This window comes from Capra hircus, chromosome 24, assembly GCF_001704415.2.
Source record: "Capra hircus breed San Clemente chromosome 24, ASM170441v1, whole genome shotgun sequence".
NCBI lineage: Eukaryota > Metazoa > Chordata > Mammalia > Artiodactyla > Bovidae > Capra > Capra hircus.
In genome coordinates, this window is record NC_030831.1 from 32,785,243 (window position 1) to 32,808,357 (window position 23,115).

The 23,115-nt window shown below is 40.7% G+C and overlaps 1 protein-coding gene across 6 annotated transcripts in view; it reads left to right on the forward strand.

Moving 5' to 3' along the window:
• OSBPL1A (oxysterol binding protein like 1A) overlaps positions 1 to 23,115 on the forward strand; it is a 220,225-nt gene that overhangs the window by 144,355 nt on the left and 52,755 nt on the right. For all 6 annotated transcript variants that reach the window (XM_005697037.3, XM_018039467.1, XM_018039466.1 and 3 more), the window contains one exon: positions 8,316 to 8,472. In XM_005697037.3, coding sequence (XP_005697094.2) covers positions 8,316 to 8,472 — 157 coding nt within the window. The remainder of the gene's footprint in view (positions 1 to 8,315; positions 8,473 to 23,115) is intronic.

The following is a 23,115-nucleotide window of genomic DNA, read 5'->3' on the forward strand; positions in this document are numbered from 1 at the left end:
ACCTTGCTAGTGTGTGAGATGAGTGGAATTGTGTGGTAGTTTGAGCATTCTTTGGCATTGCCTTTCTTTGGGATTGGACTGAAAACTGACCTTTTCCAGTCCCGCAGCCACTGCTGAGTTTTCCATGCATCGTAGTGCCATAGTATTTCCTGTAGTTGACATTTTATACGATTGTTTTTTTTTTCCCTGCCCTGTCACTCAAGCAGATAGAACATTCCTTGAAGAACTTTGCACCCCTTGCAACTGGCATAGATTTCGGCACAGATTAGGAGTGAAGATATTTGAGTGAAAAAAATTTGGGGGTACATTTCAAAGGCTAAATTGAACTTGAGGATGAGTTGGTTGTGGAGGATAGTGATGTTCTTAGACTTTGCATCTGTTTACTGAAAAGTCCTACTTTGGCCCAAAGCATCTCAAACTCCAAATAATGGAAACTGGACTTGTCATCCTGACCTGCCCCCTTGTCATCCTGACCTTGCCTGTCTTGGCTGATGGCTTCCTCGTCTACCAACCGTGCAAGCTACAAATGTGAAAGTCATCTCTTACCTGCTTTCCTCACATCCTCCCCATTTCTGAGTATCTAGTTGTCTTCTTGTCTTTCTGTTTCTCCCCCAGTGTTCATGGTCAGTGAATCCATTAAGTTATAGTCATTGTTACAGTGGCCCTGGGATGCTGATGCATCAGAAGGTGAAAATGTTAGTTGCTCAGTCGTGTCTCAACTCTGAGATGCCATGGACTGTAGCCCGCCAGGCTCCTCTGTCCATGGAATTCTCCAGGCAAGTATACTGGAGTTACTCACTCCATTATTCTTGCCTGGGGATCATCCCAACCCAGGGATCAAACCCAGGTTTCCTGAGTTGCAGGTGGTTTCTTTACTGTTTGAGCCACCAGGGAAGCTCAGAGTTGTCTGTAAAGTCTCAAATGGGTCTTAACCTCTCCCTGACAGAGCATCCAGCGGCTCCATACTCCGTACTTACAGGGTCAGTATAGACTCTGTGATCTGACCCACTTTGCAGCTTTATCTCTGATGACCACATCTTTCCCTCCTGGCTGCCCTCCTCTCTGGCCGTGCCAGATGTTCTTGGACACACACCTTGCTCTTTCAGGCCATTGGACTGTTTGCTGTTCCCCTCACCCCTGGTATTCTCTTTCCTTGCCTTGAATTCTTAGTTATCATGGCAGCTCAAATGCCATCTCTGCATGGAAACTTTCCCTGGTTCCCCTAAGAGTGACTTCTTCAGCTCTTCCCACACTTTGTGTAAACATTTGTTTACTTGTGTGTCTTTCACTAGCTTGGACTTTGACTACTTGGAGGGCACCACCCATATCTCATTAATCTTTCTAAACTGTTTCAGCAACAAGCCCTTTACCTGGTATGTGGTGGCTATTTGGTGAACGTTGATTTATTAAACTGAAATCACATGAAAATACTTCATTTTCATTGGTATGAATTGCTTTGTAACTGGTCCTTAGTTCTAGAATTATTTTCTTTGTAGAATGTATGCATAGGTGACCTTGAAAATGATTTTAAGAATGTCAACAAGACAAATGGGAAGCTCCAAATTTAGTCATCCAAAACAGATAAAATTTTCAATAGCCCATACACCACATTTTGAATAATTCCTCATCTGCAATTACATGTGCAGATTTTGCAAGTTGCGGAAAACAGTAGTAGATTTAGTTGCTTGGGGACATGCCAGTCCTTTTAAAAAAAGACTCTGTGGTAATCAACACTATACCATTTGGTTCATTTTGACCTTGCGCCTCATTTGGGGAGGATATGTCTAGAATGGCTCTGACTGTTGTCGCTTGCTGCCAAGATTCTGTTTCAAGCTTTTGTCACTTCCTCTGTAGGTTATTGTAGCAATCTCCTGGCAGCCCCTTCTGGACTCATCCTGATTCCTGATTTTCTGTTTACAATTTATTTTGAATGTGGTAGGCCTCATTGATTTTCCTTGTGTCCTTTGTGTTTACTATGTTATTTTTTTAGTCTGTAAAATTGTATTTTAAAGCTGAATAAAAATTTAGCACTGATAGTTTCAGGTTGGGTTACTTTGGGTTACCTTGGACATTCTTAGAACATGCCTGGTTCTTGGGGAAACCATAAACAATGAAGGTATTAAATTGAGCGTGTGTGCCTCTTGACCATTTCCTGTTAACCTTAAGTAACGGGGAGGGGTTATTTGGACACTATCCACAGTCTTCCACATCTTGCTCCTTTGTACTGTTTGTTCTCAAGCTAGTTTTCAAAGGTCATGTTAAAAAAATGTTTATCAGGAGAACATAAGAATCGTTGGCTTGTTTCTATTGTTAACTTTATGACCTCTACCTTCAGCCTTTTAATAGGAATAACTCAAAAAAAGTAGCATAGAGGTAATGATCCTCTTAATCTGAAGGGTTTTTTGTAAGCCACTTTATTGAGATATGATTGACATACAAGTTGTATATCTTATACAACTTGATGAGCGAAGTTTCCAAAGCCAAGTTAACCCAATCACAGCAGTTGGCTTCCATGATGTTTGGTTGAAAGGGGATAGTGTTCAATCCAAAATGTGTTAGAAATAATTTTAAGTCCCCAACTTGGACAGAGCTTTCAAGATCTGGGCCATCAGAGACTTGTAAACAAGCTTTCTACTAAGACTGTTGATTTAATTGGGAAGATAATCAGGCAGAGATTTTGTCTGCCTTAAATGCTTGTACATGAACTAGAGCATTTATCTTGTGGGAAATAAAAGGAAGAGTGAAAGACTAATTTTGTTCAAAATCTCGCTATGGATTTTGTTAAAATCTCTGCTACTGTGTTTAAAAATATACCTGTATAAAAATCCATCAAGATTGCTCTGTGTCTGTGTGGCTTTGCTTCGTCATTGGAGTTGAGGTGAGAGATGACAGGACGAGAATATAGTCCACACATCTAGCATGATGGATATGTGGCTTTGGCTTGACAGGTTTTTGTTTGCTTGTTTGAGTTTTGTTTTGGTTTTATTGTGGTAAAATATACATAATGTATGGGCTTCCCTGGTACCTCAGACGGTAAAGCGTCTGCCTGCAGTGCAGGATACCTGGGTTTGATCCCCAGGTCAGGAAGGTCCCCTGGAGAAGGAAATGGCAACCCACTCCAGTACTCTTGCCTGGAGAATTCCATGGATGGAGGAGCCTGGTAGGCTACAGTCCGTGGGATCACAGAGAGTCGGACACGAGTGAGGGACTTCACATACATAGTGTATATACCATTTTAGCCATTTTTAAGCATGTAGTTCAGTTGCATCCAGCACATGATTGTGCAACCAACACTGCCATCCGTTGGCAGAACTTTTCCATCATCTCCCAAATGAAACTGTACCCACTTACCAGTAACTCCCCACCTCTGTGGCCCTGTTTGTTTTTAAAGCATGTACAGTACTCTGTTACTATCGTGACCACCGTATGACGCATTAAGCACAGTCTTTCCAATACTTGATACTTTCCACTAAGGCATTACTGTGTTGCCCAGTAACACTGAATGGCAGATAATGTCTGGTCTATTTGATACGTGTATGTTCAGGCAAAATTGAAAAATCTGATGTTTTAAGATTGAATTATCACCTTAGTTGCACTAAGATCTGTCACTTGAAAATTAATCTTATAGGCAGGCTTCGCCTTCTTAATCAATAAACCTCCACAGTGGCTGTGACCTTTGCTACTCCGGTAAACATGTTTGAATTTAAATATATCTGAATCCGTGGGTCTGCGAATGAAAGGATGCTTTGCTGGAGGCAGATTGGTACGACTCATACTATGAAGGCATAGAAGTTGAGGTTGGCTCCCTATTGCCAGTGGGCTTCCCAGGTGGCTCAGTGGTAAAGAGTGCAGTGCAGGAGATGCAAGTTTGAAAGATTCCCTGGAGAAGAAAATGGCAACCCACTCCAGTATTCTTGCCTGGAGAATCCCTGGACAGAGGAGGCTGGCAGGCTACAGTCCATGGGGTTGCCAAAGAGCTGGACACGATTTAACAACTAAACAACAATCTTATTGTCAACAAAGTAAGTCTAAGCATGTAGTACTATATACATAATACTAGAGGTAACTGAGTTTTTGAACTTAACATTTACTGAAGTATAGTTGTTTTACAGTGTTGTTAGTTTCAGCTGTACAACAAAGCGAATTGGCTATACATATATGTGTATCCCTCTTACTTGGATTTTCTTCCCATTTAGGTCACCACAGAGCACTGAGTAGAGTTCCCTGTGCTATATAGTAGGTTCTTATTAGCAACTGAGCTTTTTGTTCTCCATCAACAAGTTTTTATCTCGAGGACACTGTGAATCACGTCATCGATCTCATTTCCTTCTGAAGCTAGAATGCTTAGAGATGACCGGGCGATTTGCTTCTGGCAGGTGTAAGAACCTCATGGCAGGTACTGGGGTACTACCCTGTTCCTGCTTCATTTTATACCCTCCTTGTCCCACTGCCTGCCCCTGATTTTTGTTCACCCTGAGTGGTCAGCTTCATGGCTGAGTCATAGCTTCATGTCCACCCAGCCGCCCCATCACCACTCCTTTCTTGTGTCGTCCACTTCCGCCTCCCCAAATGTTCTCTTCTCCCTGCCGTGGACCGTCCGTTCCCTTTGCTCAATAGAGGACAGTTCCTCTATTGTAACTCTCTCCGCTACCCCCACTCTTACTCCTTGTCAGCTTACTCAGCTCAACCATCAGTCACAATCTCCTCTAGACACCCGGTCCCTCACTGGGTGAAGTTGGCTGATACCGCCTGTGTGACCCATTGCCCCCATGCAGACTTCTGTTCTGGCACCAGGAAAAAAAATTCACTGAACTCACGTGTTCACAAAACAGTCTGCCTCTGCTTAACGGTGGACAGGGACCGGATCTTACTGTTCCTTGAGTCCTCCCATGCCTTGCACGAGATAAAGAGAAGAATGAATTAAGCAGTGTCAGATGTGGTAGATGAGTCACCATAAGAATTCACAGATGATCACTGGACTGACTGCGATATGGAGGTAGTTGGTGACCTTTGGTAGAGCCCTTCAGGGGAAGGGTGGGCATAGCCTGATTCTGTTAGAGGGAGAAGGAGGTTGGGAGCATGGAGGAGACAAGGAAGAGTTGGGAGGAACAGGGAGAGAGCCTAGGAGAGGGGGCAGAAAGAGGAAGTCAAGTGGAGCGATCAGAGTCTATATTGCCATCTGACGTGTGTCTCTAGGGGTAAAGCATAGCGCTCCCATGCTTGGGTGAAGGTGGTTGGTCTCCAGCTGGTGGTCAGTAAGGTGAAATCTTATTTTGAGTCAAGTCTTTACTTCACAGCAGCTCTTTCTGCCTTACCTCTTGTTTAGTGTTTACTGTGTATCTGCTTTCTGTTAAGAATTTTCTTTTGAGGTAGATTTGTCCCCATCTTAAGATTTGTATCCCTTCAATAGCAAACACAGTATCCTGTGCAGAGTGATGTTCAGTAAATGCTTGAAGCTTTTGCTTCAATGCGTTTTGGTTTTCCTGACATCTAAATTATAAAGTAACAATCCATCATGAATAATACTAACCAATAAAGGCAAAATTATTTTATTTGGCACTTGAAATTCTTTTTTCACATGAAACAGGAAAATGTAGACGTGAACAAACCACGCCGGTCTACCCGCCAAGACCACTCACCTCTTGGGTCAGGGTTGTGCCTCATGCTGCTTCCTCTGAAAACTCCTCTCTCAGCACAACGTTCATTGTTTTGAGACTTACCTGCCATACCATTGTAGGCAGCTAAGGTGAGGGTGGCTGGTACCCAAAGAAAATGAACCGGACTGGGCATGGCTTTCTTGGGCCTAAGCTGTTTTGTGATCTAAAGTGAAACTGAAAGTCACTCAGTTGTGTCCAACTCTTTGCAACCCCATGGGCTATACAGTCCATGGAATTCTCCAGGTCAGAATACTGGTGTGGGTAGCCATTCCCTTCTCCAGGGGATCTTCCCAACCCAGGAATGGAACCCAGGTCTCCCGCATTGCAGGCGGATTCTTTACCAGCTGAGCCACAGGGGAAGAGCTAAACCTGGCCTGAAATGCTTGCCCTTGAGCAGGTCTCAGTAATTAATGATCAAAGGGAATGAAACAGAACTGTTATCAGGCAAGAGAAGTTACACTAACAAAGTTAATAAATCAATTGTAAAGACTCCCAGTTCTGTTTTCAAAGTAAACATTAGCCAGAAGCACTTTGAGCTCTTTTGTAGAATTCCAACACCCCTCCCTCTGCCTTGAGCCATCAACCACAAGATCAACTGGAACCTAAGGAAAGATGCTCTTGGCCTTTTCTGACCCTCATAACTTAAGTCAGCTGAAGCTTGGAGTCCTGTCAACATTTGCCCCAGTTCTGTGCAGAAATTCTCCTCTGCTCAAGACCCCTTCATGAATAGGCATATACTGCCCAGGCCGCTTGATGCTGATGCGTGCACACTTAGCTTAAAACTTTCCTAGTTTTGGTGTTGGGGAGACGTTGCCTTGAGAAAGATCCCTGGTGTTTTCTTTATTTGCTGCAGTTAAAAACTCCTTCCTTCTCCCACTCTCTGGCTTGGTTGTCTCTCTCTGCTTGATACCCACTGAGAGATGAACCCAATTTTGGGGAGATAGCACCTCTCCTGTATCCTTTGCTTGCCCCAGCAAATGGACTGTTCCCCTCTTGGCCTCACTGTGCCCAGGACAAACTTCTGTCACTTCACTGTTCTCGTTTGGACGTTTAACCTGTTTACCTGAACCAGACTGATTTTTCTTTAAGGCAGAATAAAATTAAATTTTTTTTTTTACTTGTATTGTAGAGTTGTAAAATGGTAGCCTGATTTTTTTTTTTTTGGTCTTAGTATTATGTTAAAAGTATTTTTCTATTTTATTATAATTTTAGCAGCTGCTTATTTCATCAAAGGAATAACCGTCTCCTGTCACTGGCTATGCAGATTTTCAGTGTTTTACAATAAAATGTTACTACCTGCCAAAATTGACAGTGAAAAATAAATATCCCTTAAACTTAACATTAAAATATTTTTCATTGCTATAAGGTATATGTCAGGACAAAAAGCTATGTTTATAGGAAATGAAGATAACTTCCCTAGTACTGAGTTTTTGGGCAGATAACTTGCACCATTCCGAGGGTCCAGAGTTTAAGGTGTGCTGGGCAACCTGCAGCTTTGCAGCAATTGTTACTAATCAATTCCAATGTGATATAAAGAAGGGCCCATGGTTTGGGCTGAACTGCAGAATGTAGTAGTGGGAAAAGAAAGTACTGTTTCCTGAGCACCATAGTACATACTAGGCAGATGGGTGGAACTTCTGTTTAAATAGGGAGTTTGCTTGCATGTATGTAGGAGGACTTCCCTAGAGCAGAGGACAGTTGTGTGTATGGTCATCTGCTGAAGGATAGTTGCACGTTATCTGGAATTTACTTATTAATATAAAGGTAGGCATCTTTTAAAGTCTCTTGGAGATTGAGTGGCTGCTACTTTGAATGTTACGCAGAACATTATATATATATGCATATATATATATGTTAAATTTATATATATGCAGAACGTTAAAGAGTCTGAAAACCCAACTAACAAACCAGGAGAGCGTCAGCACACTCATTAACCCCAGAGCACCTTGGAGATGCTGAAAGGAAAGGAAGGCCATGTGTGTGCGCCTGAAAACTATACCGTATTGTATGAAAAGAAGTTGTCCTGCTATTCCCGATCAGGCAGATGGCTCCACACTCAATACACAGGCAGTTGGGAATGTGGCATTTTCATTCCTAAAAATGCCTGCCTCATAGTTAGATTCTCTATGGCTACTTCAGGCTGTTGCTGTTGAGAATTTAAGAAATATAAAAACCAGAAGTGTTTTTTTAAGTATTTAAAAATTACCTTTGTACCTCTAGTATCATATGAAATGTATGCTTTCCCCAAGTACAGCCAACTGTAACTTTTTCTTTATATATGAATTTTTTTAAAAAGCTTTTTCAAAGTTATGTTTAAACTGCTTTGAAAAGGGAAGGGAAAAAACAGCTTCTTTTAGAGGGGACACCACTGAATACAGTTTCCTAAAGAATTAGGTAATCTTTGTAAAGTCTCTTTTAATGTATGAAATCTGTTTAATTGTAAGTTTATATAATCCTGTATCCATTTTCTAAATCCCCTTCAGCCTTACTGGGTGCAGGTTCTCTGAAATCCCTGAGGAGGAGGTAACGGCTGGATTGTTGAAGGACAAAGTAGGCTGCTTAAGTTTCAAAGCCTGATGCACGAAGGGAGGGAATCCATTGTTACGGCAGCCTCGCACCAAAGCCCAGTTCATTGACTGTGAACCTGCTCTGCCACAGATTCCGAGTCCGAAGGGTCCCTGAGCAGACTGGAAGCAGTGACCACGCACTCCTTTGACGAGGAAGCAGAAGCCCCGAGCAGTAGACAGCACAGAATGTCCGAAGGCAAGGACTGTGGTGGTGGAGACGCGCTCTCCAATGGCATCAAAAAACACAGGTAGGAAGGCCTTTCCCAGCCAACACTGCCGCCTCTGTTCTCAAGCGCATTTGGGTTTGTAAACCAAAGTGTGTGGCCGAGTCGTCATTTTTTATTTTGCTTTTTCCTCTCTGCTGAACGTGTATATTGCTCTAGCACCTCAAGGAAAGGATTCGACTTAAATACTTTGTCCATTTACAGAAAGAACATCATCAGCTGCCATTGCAGGAACTAAGCTCAAAATGTGGTTTTGGCTACCATGATTTTAAGAGAACCGTAAATCCTTCAACTGGCTGTTTAGAAAGGCTCTTCAGAGCTCCCTGTTGAAAGTGATGCTGGCTTCCTTTTTTTGAGCATGCATCTTTAATGACTCTGCCTCTCAATGCTATTTTAGTTTCTTGTCATTTGATCTTCCTGTTGGTTTTGTTAACAATGGATGGTAATATTGCCTGCTTATTGAAACAATTTAGTTACATTTAAACAAAGACTTTTATTAAGACCTGGGGTTTGTTGAACATAGCCCTTTAATACTGTTTAATAACATTAGTATTGTTTTTTTATTCCCTTGATGATTTAGTCCTAGAGATTGTCCCAATTTAATGAGATGTCACAGACACTCGAGTTCTCTGGTTTCACACAAGTTTATAGGCACAGTGCCTTGTGTACATGCTGGTATTCATAGGGTACAATATTTTATCAAATTGTCAGTGAAAACTATATTCTGTTGTCATTGTAAAAAGCACTTTGGGGATAAGTAGTTATTAATTTCTACAAGATAGGTTGTTTTTTTTTTTACTGTTGTTTAATATTTATAGATTTGTATAGCTTTAACTTCATTTCTCTATAGGATTCTGGCTACCATTGGTCTCAACTGTTGTTGTACTGAAAAACGGTACTCAGCACTTCTGATATGTATCTGCCCCATGTTAACAAGGAATGTTTTTTCTTTGTACTTATTTGAAAAAAATCAGTGAGTTTTAGAAAACAGACCAGAGTTTTCTTCTGTGCAGTTAGAGGGTGTCTTCTAAACATGCTTGTTGGTGTTTGTCTTCTGATGGAGGTTATCACGGCAGCTGTTGTCCTGAGCCGTGAAGGCCCATCCTGACTCTGCGCTGCAGTTGCTACCCTCTCCTTTATGGTCTGGGACTCAGTTCTGTGCAGGCCATAAAGTACCTAAGTGTAAACCCAGCAGATCTCAGTTTCCTGGCCTCTAAAGAGAAGACAGCCTTTAACTGTTTAACATACATCGTGACGGTCTAGTGACAACACAGGAGAAATCTTTGGAATGTTCAAAGAAGTACACAAGTAGTGAGAGAGACTCGTTAAGATATCGGAAGGAACACTGTGCTTATTAGATGCTGTCAGAGCCTGTGGCTGAAGGGGGAATTTCTTGGCTTTTGAAAAGCCTGGGAGCCTGTTTGTGTGTGTGCCATAATGCATCATAACAGGAATTATTTTGCATCTGACAGAAATTTATTATATTAATACTATATTCATGTAGTCTGTGTTCTCTCTTATTAGTCCAACCCAAAATGGCACAGATGTGGAAGTCTCTTCCCTTAAACCCCCTGCCCCAACCGCCTCTGGTCCCCTGCTGTACTTGAAGTCGCCTTATCTATTTCATGTTGTTAGCCAACGGAAGTACTTAGGCTTTACTTTCTGTAGGGTGGATTATGGAAACAACAGGTTCCCCCCAAATATAACTTATGAAGCCACTGCAGACTCTGTTCCTCTCTGGTGTGTCAGCATGGAGTCCCTAGGAGAGTGCCCACCACACGGGCGGCACTCAGTGTAAGTGACCTCTTTTAACTCTGTTTACTCTCCTTCTCCTCAACAACGATCTGCTTAACTCTGGAGAACCTCTGCCCTCTTGTTCCCTTTTCTACCCTCTTATAGGATGACATCATGGAGTGCAGTTTGAAAAATCTCTGACCCAGAGAATCATAAGCTGTAAGGCCTATGTCGTGGTCATTTAATGTAAAACAAGGTATGCCAGACTCATTGAGTTTATTTCTACGATAATTAAAATAGAGATATTATGGATCTTTAATCCATCCTACGTGATGATTACCACAAAAATAATTCATCTGTTGACTAGGTAAATTAACTCATCTCTTAAATAAAAATTTGGACTAAATGAACTGAGTTCTCCTCTCACTCTGAAAGTCTTGTGATCGCTAACTGAAATCTTGAAAACATGGTTTTTCTACCATATTGAAGTTTACGAAACTTCTACAATGTCTTTTGATATGATTAGACTTGCGGAGAAAAAGTATTTTGTGTTTTTTAATTCACTCTGAATTCCTGATAGGCTGTGTACTCTGCTGGCCGTTGATCTTTTCTGTGGTTCTGTGCGTGTCTTTGGGCTTTTAGGTTAGTTGTAGAGAAATATCAACAGAATCAGAGACTGATTTAAGACCTAGAACCAAAAATAGTGCAGAGATGGAAAACATACAAAATAAGTGCTTTGTTTTGATGGCACTTTTTTCCAGAAAATACATTGAGTTGCCTTGTGGAAGGTTACCTTTCACCATACTGGTCAGGTTTATGTTTATAGGGCTTCTTGTCATCTCGGTGGTCTGTGTTCTGCGGGATCAGTTCTCTAGTCTTGGGCCCAATTTATTACACTTACTCTGAGCTCTCCTCTTTTAACGTTTTAGGAGTTTGACCTAAGTTGGTATAACTGGTACAGATACTGATATTTATCTAATCTGGATATATATAATGTGAAAGATACTAACGTAGAACAGGCTAGTCAGAATCTGAAATGTTGGATTCATGTTATGATGCTATAAATGGTATTCCCAGTATTACTAGATTAAAAGATAAAAGCCTATGATCATCCTAATAAAGAAAAAACGTTCAATGAAATTAGGCATTCATGATTAATAAACATTAGCAAATCACAAATGGAAGAGAACTCCTTTAATCTGGCTAAAAGTTGGAACAAATAAATACTTGATAATGAACTATAAACAACAGCCCTAATTTCAGGGATAAGAGAAGGATGCCTGCCGTCACCTTTTCTGCTCAACATTGTTTGGAGGCCATGGCTAGAGACATAACACAGCCCCCAGATTTAGGAATAAACAGAACCATAGATGTCCGCAGACAAATCATTATAGTTACGATGAAAGTTTGGCAAGGTTGCTTTGCTGCAAAGTCAGCTAACTATTAATACGTTTCTGTGCACCATCAACAGACAAAAACTGCAGTTAAACCTGGGGGTGGAGGTCGATTTTAGAATATTTATTAAAAAGTCACTTACCTTGAAATAAGTACTGAAAGATATAAAACTTATCAAGAAGGAAAAGTCATTGTCATAAGTTTGATTTACCATATTGATCTATAGACTCAAACATGCTTTTAAGTGAAGTTGCACTTTACCTTGGAAGTTGAAAAATGGTTTCTGAGCTATATCTTTAAACTCAGAGGGCTTTGAGGAGCCAAGATACTGCTCAAGAACCTGGTTTGAGGGAGGGAAGGCATTTGCCTGACTAAATGCCAAGTTGATTACAAATCTTTAGTGCAGAATTGTCCTGCAGGCAAGACTGATCTGAAGAATGAAAGTAAAAGGCCCAAAGACCCAGACGTATAAGGAAACCTGGTATATGTAAGAGAGGCAACATAGCAGATTGTGGAGGGAAAAAATGGACTGTTAGGTTAGTGCTGCTGGGAGAATCATTTAATACAGGAAAAAAAAAAAAAAAGGAAATGGCCCTCTATTTCACAAATATAAATTAAATTCTAAATGAACCAAACATAAATGTGTAAGGCCAGAACTTAATAAAATTTTCATAAGAAAATGTAAAAATACCTTTGCAACTTTAAAATAAAGAAGGGTTTTTTACAACAGAAATGTGATAGGGACTAAGTTTTATCTGACTCTAATTAATGTACTTGTTCTTGATGTATTTACCTGAATAAAAGCCTTGCATTCTTTCATAAATGTGGCCAAGAATCTTAAATGTTTAGTTTGCTGAAGTGGTAGATTCAGACTCTAGACAATCCCTTAGTTTACCCTTGGTTTATCCCTCGTGACTACTTTAGAATTATTGGGTGACTGAATAACAGCTGTTTTCTGTGTGTGAAGAATATCCTGACATGTTGAAGTCAAACAGAAAGGTTGAGAATATAAGTTAAGGCAGTCTGCCAAGAAGTAGGATTATACTGAGAAAATGTTGTTAGTTGTGTATAAAAATTATTCAGCTTCTGATATATTTTATCAGTAGTACAAACCCACCTGAACTTCCCTGGTGGCTCAGCAGTAAAGAATCAACCTGTCAAAGCAGGAGATGTGGGTTCAGTCCCTGGATTGGGAAGATCCCCTGGAGAAGGAAATGGCACCTCAGTCCAGTATTCTTGCCTGAAAAATCCCATGGACAGAGGAGTCTGGTGGGCTACATTCCAGGGGGTTGCAAAGAGCGAGGCATTACTGAGCACACACGCACACATACAATTACTAGCAAGTCACCCCACTCAGAGGCCCGAAGGTACCCGGGGCAGAAAAACACCCTTGTCTGTCAGGAAATGTTTAGGGTAGCTCCTTGTCATGTAGTGACCAGGGGTCTAGAGACACCTAAGGACATAGGGGGAAGAGCCTTGCCCAGAATTAGCCAGATTTGAGGTAGTGCCTGGGGCTTCCCAGGTGGTGCTAGTGGTAAAGAACTTGCCTGCCAATGCAGGAAACACAAGAGACTCAGGTTCGATCCCTGGGTTGGGAAGATCCCCTGGAAGAGGGCTTGGCAACCTACTCCAGTATTCTTGCCTGGGAAATTCCATTGACAGAGGAGCCTGGTTGCACTACAGTCCATAGGGTCACAAAGAGTCAGACACGACTGAAGCATGCAGGTTCCAGAGACACCGTGATTTATGCTCTCACGTTACTCCCTGACTCAGAGTACTTGTTTTCTCTGGAAAGCAGAGGATTGTAATTAAAAAAAAAAAAAAAAAGTATCACTAGAAGCTCATGCAGCTCTCCTGTGGGGCCTTGCTCATTAACAAAGCAGACCCCAGCCTGTGTCACTAGCCCGAGCGAGAAGAGTGCTCGGGACCAGGAAACAGGTAACAGCTCAAGGAGGGAAGGTTGAGAGAGAAGGTGCTGTGTCCTCTAAAGAGAGAAGCTGGGCCAGGGACCCGCTGGGCTGCAGCCCGGGCAGACCGCCCACGATCCTGTCTCTGGAACCGTGGGTCTCTGTCATCAGAGGACACGGAGACTGGCAAGTTGGATGACAGTGGCTAACGCTGAGGAGTAAGAGCCAGCAGGCCACTCCGATTCCACGCGGCAAAAACATATTTGGAGATTCCTTGACCAGGAGGAGGGATTGCCAGCTTGGCAGATGGGGGTTAGTCAACCAGCAAAGAGAGTTCACAAGATAACCTGAAACAATAAGAAAAACTTTATCTAGGGTAAGAAGCTGGCAGGCTGTGGTCACTTGGGGTTATGTTAAGAAAGGGGAAAAAAGGTAGTGTGAGTCAAGATTTATAATAATTATCTTCACAAACCAAAGTGGACTTGCTGAACTTACTGCCAAGAGTGACTCTAGGAAAATGGAGGCATCTTTTTTTTTTTTAAGGCTTCCTGAGGGTGTCTTTTTCTTTTCTTTAATATTTATGTGTTTGGTTGCATCAAGTCTTACTTGCGGCACTTAGGATCTGTTGTCGCAGTATACCAGCCCTCTAGTTGTGGCCCTCGGGCTTAGTTGCGCCAGGGCATGGGGGATCCTAGCTCCCTGGTGACCTGTATTACAGGCGGAACCTGTGACCCTGTGACCCTGTATTACAAGGCGGATTCTTGACCACTGAGGAAGTCCTGGAGGCTTCTTTCTAGAGAACTCAACCTCTTCCCAACCAATTTTAAAAAGTCAGTTAAAAGGAGTTGCTCTTTTGAAAGAAAGAGCCGAGGCTTGGATGCCCACAGGTTCATCTTCTGATCTTGCCCCTGACCCCTAAAATGCCTCTTGGGAGCTTGGGGATCTATAAAACACAGTAGGAAAAACAGACTCTTTCCAGTAACACTTGGTCATGCTTAGGAATTCTAAGCGAAATACTTTACAGTTAAAAATTCTGGGGCTTCCCAGGATGCTAGTTATAGAGAACCTACCTGCCTTTGCAGAAGACACAAGAGACACAGGTTCGATCCTCGGGTCGGGAACATCCCCTGGAGAAGGAAATGGTAGTATTCTTGTCCAGAGAATCCCATGGACAGAGGAGCCTGGTGGGGTGCAGCCCGTGGGGTCTCAAAGGGTCGGACATGACTAAGCAGCTTAGCACACAGCATGAGCAGATTTCAATTCTTTTGGTCTCATTTGCTTTGATGTTAGTCAGTTGGGTTTTTCTTCAACAGCTCTTTAAAAATGCATGTGTGTATGTGTGTGTGCAAAGATGATTCTCTTTAAAAATATTTAATTGGTGATTCATGTGGTTCAAAATTCAGAAATGTAATAGGGTATATTTTGCAAATTTTAACTTCCACTTTTTAAACTCTCAGCTCCTCTGCCTTTTCCCAATTGCAATCATCAATACATACAATTTTGTTTTTTCACACTAATGATAGAAAACGCAGGCATACAGTTCTTGCCCTTGCTTTTTAAAAATATATATGTACCAAATTATTTGTTTGACAAATATATTTTGATGAGCTACTGTTAATGCCATATTCTATTCAAAGTGCTGAGGTTACAGTAATGAACAAGCCAAGCCCTTGTTCTGTTGAAGTGCCCATTTCTGAATTGAGGGAGATTGAGAATCTTTCTGTGATCTGTCTGTACTTTTTTCCTGTGAATTGCTAATACATCTTGCCTATTTTTTTCTAGGAGTGTTCAACTTACTAATTTTTAGCTGCTCTGTAATACCATTACTAGCTTTTTGTATGTGATACTAGTTGAAAATATTTTTTTCTAGGTTTGTCAAAAGGGAAGATAATTCTTAGAAAAATCTCTAATTCTTCCCACATAGCAGATAATTACCATGTAATTCTTATCACTGTATGTCCTTTGAAATAAATGTGACCTAGAAGAGTGTAGCTATTAAGAGTTACTTGGGTTTGATCTCATATCTACCACATTCCTGACTGTAAGCAAGTTGTAATCACTTTGAAACCCAACTTCTTCTGTAAAAGGGATGTAATAACAGGATCTACCTTGTTGGGTTGTTATGATAATTCAATGAGATAATCTATGCAAAGGAATCATAGTGATTTTAACTCATTAAATCTCAGGTGCTGTTATTAGTAGAAAACTGATAAACCTTAAGCAAAAGTAAATAAATGGAACTGGTTTTTTTTTTAGTTCATAAGAAAAGGATTTTGGATGGGTTTTAGAAGTTTACTTTGGCCTTTGAAATTTGGGAAACAGGTTGTTGTTGTTCAGTTGCTAAGTCACTTTTGACTCTTTGCGAGCCCATGGACTGCAGCACACCAGTCTTCCTGTCCTTCACTGTCTCCCGCAGTTCGCTCAAACTCATCTCCATTGAGTTGGTGATGCCATCCAACCATCTCATCCTCTGTCGCCCCCTTCTCCTCCTGCCCTCCATCTTTTCCAGCATCAGGGTCTTTTCCCGTGAGGCAGATATTTGCATCAGATGGCCAGAATATTGGAACTTCAGCTTGAGCATCAGTCTTTCCAGTGAATATTCAGGGAAACAAGTAGCTAAAATAAAAGTGTTTATTTTGAAATACAATTGTTTTCTTTTGAATGCGAGATAAGGAAAACTATCTCTTATGGTTCCTTTTCATTATATTTTATAAGGACATTTTAAAGTAATGGTTACATCTAAACATAGTTTTTCTTCGTTAAGATTACAAAGGTGTGGCCGGTTGTAAGCTTATGTTGTCAGAAGTGTAAACAAGAGGTGACTAGAGGCTTGAAGCCTGTTATTCATTCCTTAGTCCCTTGATATTACCTTCCCCATGCAGAGGTCTCATTACTTCTCTTTTCTATCCCTAGGTTTCTTGAATCTCTTAGGTAAATATCCATTTTCTATTTCAGGTTTGCTTTATATGCACTTATAATCCTCAGAATGTCAGAAGAAAGAAGAAATTAAATATTTAATAAAATGTATTTCCTTGCTTGGCATCTTACTCTATTTGAAGATGTACCCTGCTTCTCTTCCATGTACATAAACACGAGGTTCTGAGTGCTTGGGAAATAGTCAGTGTAGCTTAGTCTTTTAATGGTCTGCCTTATTCTCTTTACTCTGGCCATTTCTTAATTACGGTAATTCATAGACTGGACATCTTGGCTTTTGATGACCGGTGGGATTTGGTCTTTACAAATACATCGAAGTGTCTCCCATTGGAACTGTGCCAACCTGAATTTTGCCTGAAGGAGAAAACGGCCTCAGGGGACATAGAGTTCTGCATTGTTTGTTGTGCTTGTTAACACAGAAAGATTTTCCTATTTTGGATAGCACCATATATAATAATAAGGAGTTGTTATTGTTGTTGAATTGCTCAGTCGTGTCCAACTCTTTGTGACACCATGGATTGTAGCCTGCTAGGCTACTCTGTCCATGGGATTTCCCAGGCAAGAATACTGGAGTGGGTTGCTATTTTTTTCTCCAGGGGATCTTCCCAACTCAGGGATCAAACCCCAGCCTCCTGCATTGCAGGTGGACTCTACCATCTGAGCTACCAGGGATGTCAGTAAGGATTTGCAAGATGTAAATTAGGAAAGTTACTTTGTTTTCAAAACAAAAAGATCCTTTAACCGTTTCTTTGCCTTGTACCTTTAAAATCTTCAGAAAACGTGGTTCATGCACAGCTCTTTACACAGTGCATTCAGGCCTTGTAGAACGTGACAGGTCCTATTCATGGGGTACAGCCTGTTGTTGAGTCATGTTGGTGCAGCACCGTGCTCAGCCAGGATGTGAAGTCTAAGCATGAGCTGCCATTCTGCTGTAATGAGTATTCTCAGAGCCAATTCCTTGCTCTTCTGGAAAAGACTCACATTAATTACACATCCTGGTTCTCGAGCAGGAAGCGTTGCCTCTGTATCTGACAAATGTGGAAAGCGTAGATGACTGTCATCAGATCTGCACACTGTGACGATATATGGGGAATATAATATGACTTGTGCTAGAGCAAAGAGATGGAGCCTGGTGTCCTACTAGAGCTGGAGTGAAACAGTGTGTTCTGGGCTGTGAGAAACCCCAGTTTCAGCAAGACTGGCTGGGTGAACCAAGTAGATTATTTATAAACACAGATCCTTCACAATATTGTCTCGCTTTTGTGCTTTGATGTTTTGGGTCTTTGAGTCCCTTAAGTAGATTGTGAAAAATTCTAGTAGGTGAAAGTGTACCATGATAATAAAGCAGTCGAGAACTGTCAACATAGTGTGCTTTCCTTTTGCATCTGGTTCTGGCTAGATGACATAGCATAGCTTTGTGGCTTTGGTTAGCATTTAGCCCATCCATGCTTCATCTCTGACTTGAGCAACACCTCACAAAAGCATAGTCCAGAAGCAAGATGTTAGAACCTAGGTCTGACTGTTTGCAGGAGCCACTGTCTTCTGGCTGTAGTGTGTTAACTTCAGACCCAGAGTGCTTCTGCATCTTCCGATGCATAATATTAATGGCCCCAACGTACATTTGGATTGTAAATTGATATATATAAGATACTTTCACAAACTCCATAGCTTTCGATTCTCAGAATAGCTCTGAGTCATAGGTAGGGCAATTATTATTATATCCTCAATTCAACAGATGAACAGATTGAAGCACAGAAAGCTTAACTGACTTGCCCAAGATCACTTAGCAAGTAAATGATAGGACCTGCAGGCAAGCCAGATATTCTGACTTCAGAGCCTCCATTGTTTTCTTAAAATTTAGAGTCTGCATAGATGTTTAGAAGAACAGAGATTTATATGCTTAGGCAAATTCCTGGATTGATATTCTGAAATGTAAAACAGTCTGTCCCAGCTTTTAGTTAATGCAGTTCTGTTTGTTTCTTTTATGTAATAATTTGCAGAGAATTAACATCATCATAGTCCCAGAGAGTTTATTAATCACCCATCTGCTGTTGGCTCAGAGCTAGGCACTATTGCTAATTACAGTGGACATGGAACGCGTTTTCTGGGCCTTTGCACATTTCCACTTGTATTAACATGAGTATACAAAAGAACACATGAACACATTGAAAATTCTGCCAGTTTCAAACAGATGTAAAAATTTCTCTTCCTATAATCTCTATTGTCTACCAACTTCCCACCAAAGTAGAATATTCCAAAGGATGCAGGAGTGATTAAAGGTGTAATGTTCCATGGAAATTGTTCCTCTTCAATAACTGTGCGTTCTCTTATTATGAGTGAAGGCCAAGATTTTTGTTTTTTTTTCCCCAGGATTATGATTGACATTATCTTATTGGAAAGAACAAGAAAATCTCAGAAGGTGAGGTAGACTTCTTCCTCCTGACTGTTGTGTTTGAGGACACTGTGTAATCTTTATTAGCAGAAGAAACCTTCTTAGGAAAGAGAGGAATACTGTTCTTTGCAGTACAGGTATCTTACTGGGCTCCAAGAAATCAGAAAGGAAACTGGCATGTATGTCAAATAACCTCCATGGAGGTGTTATGTGTCGCAGAGAAGGAAGGAACCAGAAATTCATCTCTCCTTAGAAATTCTATCCCTCTGATGGGTAAGCAGTCAAAAAGATCTCAGGTCACTCTGAAAGGAAGTTAAGTCAGGCTATTGAACTGGCTAAAGCAGATCACAAACTGTTATGTTCATTCTAGAAAAACGCATGTGGTTTAAAGGGCCAGCTGCTCTCTAAACTGAAGGGCTGGTTCCTGGATATGTTTTCATCAGTCCATGTTGGCTTGGCAATGTGATGATTCTGTAGGCTTTCCTCTTAATCCAGTAATGGTATTAAAAAGTTTAGAGCCACAGAAAGAGGCAGAGTAGTGTTTGCAGAGGGATACTTAATTATCCATTGCATATCTGCTCCTCTGTGTGTCTTCTCTTTTTGTTGACCACAGCTTGCATAGTCCCCAGACTCTTGTTTTGGGGATCTGAAGCCCTTGACTACAGTGTCCAGGTGACAGGCAGCCTGTTAGACACAGCTTTGCTCCAGAGTTGTGTTCAGGTATCAACCGTTGCCATCAGGCGCTCAGGGCTACTCTGGGGTCTTGCCATACCTCGCACTGCCTGCTGCCAGACTCCTAATCCACTGGGTTCTAAGACGGGACCTTTCCTAGTATAGTATCCAAGAAACTCCTGTTATAGTCAGGAAAGGCTGCTTTCCCATTTCCTGCCAACAAAATTACTGGCAGCAAAACAGCTTTAGATCCTTTCTGGAATGTGGGAAGGTGTTAGTAGAAGATTTCGTGCTCCCTGCGTCTGTGCTGCTTAGCTGTCCACACTGCAGAGGGGCTTAGGTCAGCCTTTCAGATGAGACAGGGACGAAGAAACTGGCTCTGACTTGTACTGCGCGCAGCAGCTTGCATTTTGTCTGTGTTCTCTGTCTTTAAGACCATTTCCTTTAGGTCTTAGATGACCTTATCATGACCTGCTCTCTATACCTCATTAGTTTACATCTGTTCCAGCCCCCTCATTGCATGAAGTCTTAGTTAATTCTTTGAGATAAGCTGAGCAGAGAATACATACTCTGTCCCTAAGTTAAGTAAGGTCGGCCTTAACTTAATGTGTCATGCCTTCTTGCCAACTGTGCCAAACACCATTCAGTAGGCTTGACGTGAGGAAATCCTGTTGCCCAAGGGGCCAACTTCTCTCTAAACTGAAAGACTGCTTTCTGGGTATGTGTTCATCGGTCCATGTTGGCTTGGTGGTGTGATGTTTCTGTAGGCTTTCCTCTTAATCCGGTAAAGGTAATAAATTAACAAGAATAGGAAGTCAATTTATTACGTTACTGAAGTTGGACAAAGAATTCTAAATTTTAGAAAGCCAATATGGAAAGCAATTTGAAATTTTAAATATGCATTTTAACTTATTTAAATGAAAATAAGTAATAGCTCTTATAAAACAAGGCCATATAATCACCTTCATCTCCTTGCTATATAGAGCCAGATTTATTAAGTGATAATTACAGGCTTTTCATAATTTAAGAGATCAAAATGAAAAATAATCTTTAAAATACGCTGCAAAACCAGATAGCAATATCAGATAATTACATAAAGTTACCACAGTAAGCTTAAAATAGGAAACCAAGTTGTTGGACTTTTAAAAATATGCATAGTCCCTGAAAAGGCTCTGGACTAGTCTTAAGGATCTCATCTTAGACTTGTACGGACTTTCTTCTAAGACTATAGGCTGATTTCAACATGAAGATGTCTAGGAGCAGATTAAATACCCAGCTGTCCACCTAACCTCATGACCTGCATGTCTGACTCAGCCCTAAGTTAGGTGCTGATTCTGGGTATGCAGAGAGAACTTGCAACTCCTCTGTTTGTCCGAATTCAAGTCTGGAAGTTGGTAGAAGGTACATTACAATATCAGTGCACTCATTGATATTGTAATCAGTCCAAGCTTGCTTCTGTTGAAATGGAGATAGATTTTAGAAATTTCATTGTATTGTATAGATATATTTTAGTTATTTTGTGTTGATACTAATATATTACACTTATGAAATGTTTCATATAAACAGAATGCCTTTGAAGATCTTATATCTCTGCATATAAGTACAACTTTATTTACTCTTCCATGACTGAAGAGTGATAGCATTTTTAAGACTATGGACATAAATCAACTTTGGAGGGCAAACATTGTTTTCCTTGGTTTAATGAAAACATCATTTTCATGATGAAAAAACCAGATTGCATCAACTTAAGCTGAAATTCTCTTGAGTTGCAAGGCCAGAGAAACTTGTTTTATACCCAGATTTAAATGTTAAAGTATTGAAACAGACTCCAGAAATGAAATAACATTTTGAAACTGAAGTATCTCAACTGTAAACATTCTTGAGTATTTTGTGATCCAGCCTCCTCTTAGTCACAAAATCAATTATGGTAGTTGAAATTCAGTCCATATTTATTGAATCAATTTTTTTTTAATTGACTTGTTCTAAAGTTTCCTAAAGATACCTTGTGGAAAGCGGATGGCCCCTTTGCTGACTGTCTAGGCCAGTGCTTCTATAAACTAGTCTTTTGACCATTGTTGGGGAGAGGGGGTCCCCTAGGATCCTTTTAGGGAGAACCACAAGGTTAAAACAAGTTTCTTAATATTACTAAGATATTAGCCTTTTTAAAATTACTATCCACTAATAAGCGTACAGTGGAGTTTTCTACATACTACGTGATAGTGCGACATCACTGATTCAGTGCAGGAGCAGTTATGAGCAACGAGCTATCTTCTGTGAAACCGGACATTAAAGGGACTGCAAAAGTGTTTAATAATGCCAGTCTTCTTACTAAGGTATTCTTGTTTTGGACAATACAGTTAGTTTTTTTCACAAAAATGTCATTTAAGTTAGCATATTTATTTTACTGTTATTAATAAGTAAAATGTTTTTTTTTTTCTTCTGATATAGTAAGTAATCCACTTACTATATCCATCTGATATAGATGTAATCCACTATAAAAGAAAACTCATTGGGGTCACAAATAACCTTTAAAAATTAAGTAGATCTTTAGACCAAAAAGTTTGGGTAACCAACAAATTATAGTATAGTTTCTTTTTGCTTCTTTATTGAAGTAAAGTTAGCATGCTTTGAAATTCAAGCTCTTAAATATACAATTTGATGTGTTTTGGCAAATTCATATACTCATGAAATAAACCCTCCCTCCCCCCATCAAGATGTAGACTGTTTCCATCACTTCAGAAAGTTCCCTGTAACTGCCTCCTGGTCACAAACCAACCCCCCGCCCCCCCGCCCCGCCCATAACCACCCTCCATTGTCATTTCTGTCGCGATAGGTTAGTCTTGTCTATTATTGAACTGCATTGCGGATGGAATGTGCATGTGCTCTCTGTCTCTCTCTCTTTTTTTTTTTTTTTTTTAACTTTTTGCCATGTATTGGAATACAGCCATTAACAATGTGATAGTTTCAGGTGAACAGGACGGAACTCAGCCATACATATGCATAAACATGTATCCATTCTTCCTCAAACCCAGTCCCATCCAGGCTGCTGCATAACAATGAGCAGAGCTCCAGGTGTCGTACAGTAGTAGGTCCTTGTTGGATATCCATTTGAAACACAGCAGTGTGTTGCGTGTAATCTCTTTTTTAGCCTGGCTTTCATCGCTCAGTGTTTCTGAGAGTCATCCATGTCACGTGGTTCAGCGTTCAGTTTGTTTAATGCTGAGTGATAATGCCATCGTTTGAATATGCAGCAGTTTGTTTCTCTGTATCCCTGTTAATGGACATTTGGGCTTTTCTCACTTGGGAGTTTTATTGAATAAAGCTGCTTTAAGCATTCTTGTACACGTCTTCCTTATGGACAGTTTTTCACTTTGTTATGTAGGAGTAGCATTTGGGGGTTCTAGAGAGGGTGTGTACTTAGCTACAGAAAGTTACTGTAATGTTTGCCAAAGTCAGTGTACCATTTCTCTGTGTGAGAATTTCAGTTACACTGCAACCTCAGCAACGTTTAATGCTTTATGGGTATAACACAGAATCACGTCCTGGTTTTAATTTACATTTCGTAAATGATTTTGAGCACTTACACATGCATTTATGAGTCAGTTTTAAAGTTTTTTTTGGGAAGTGCCTGCA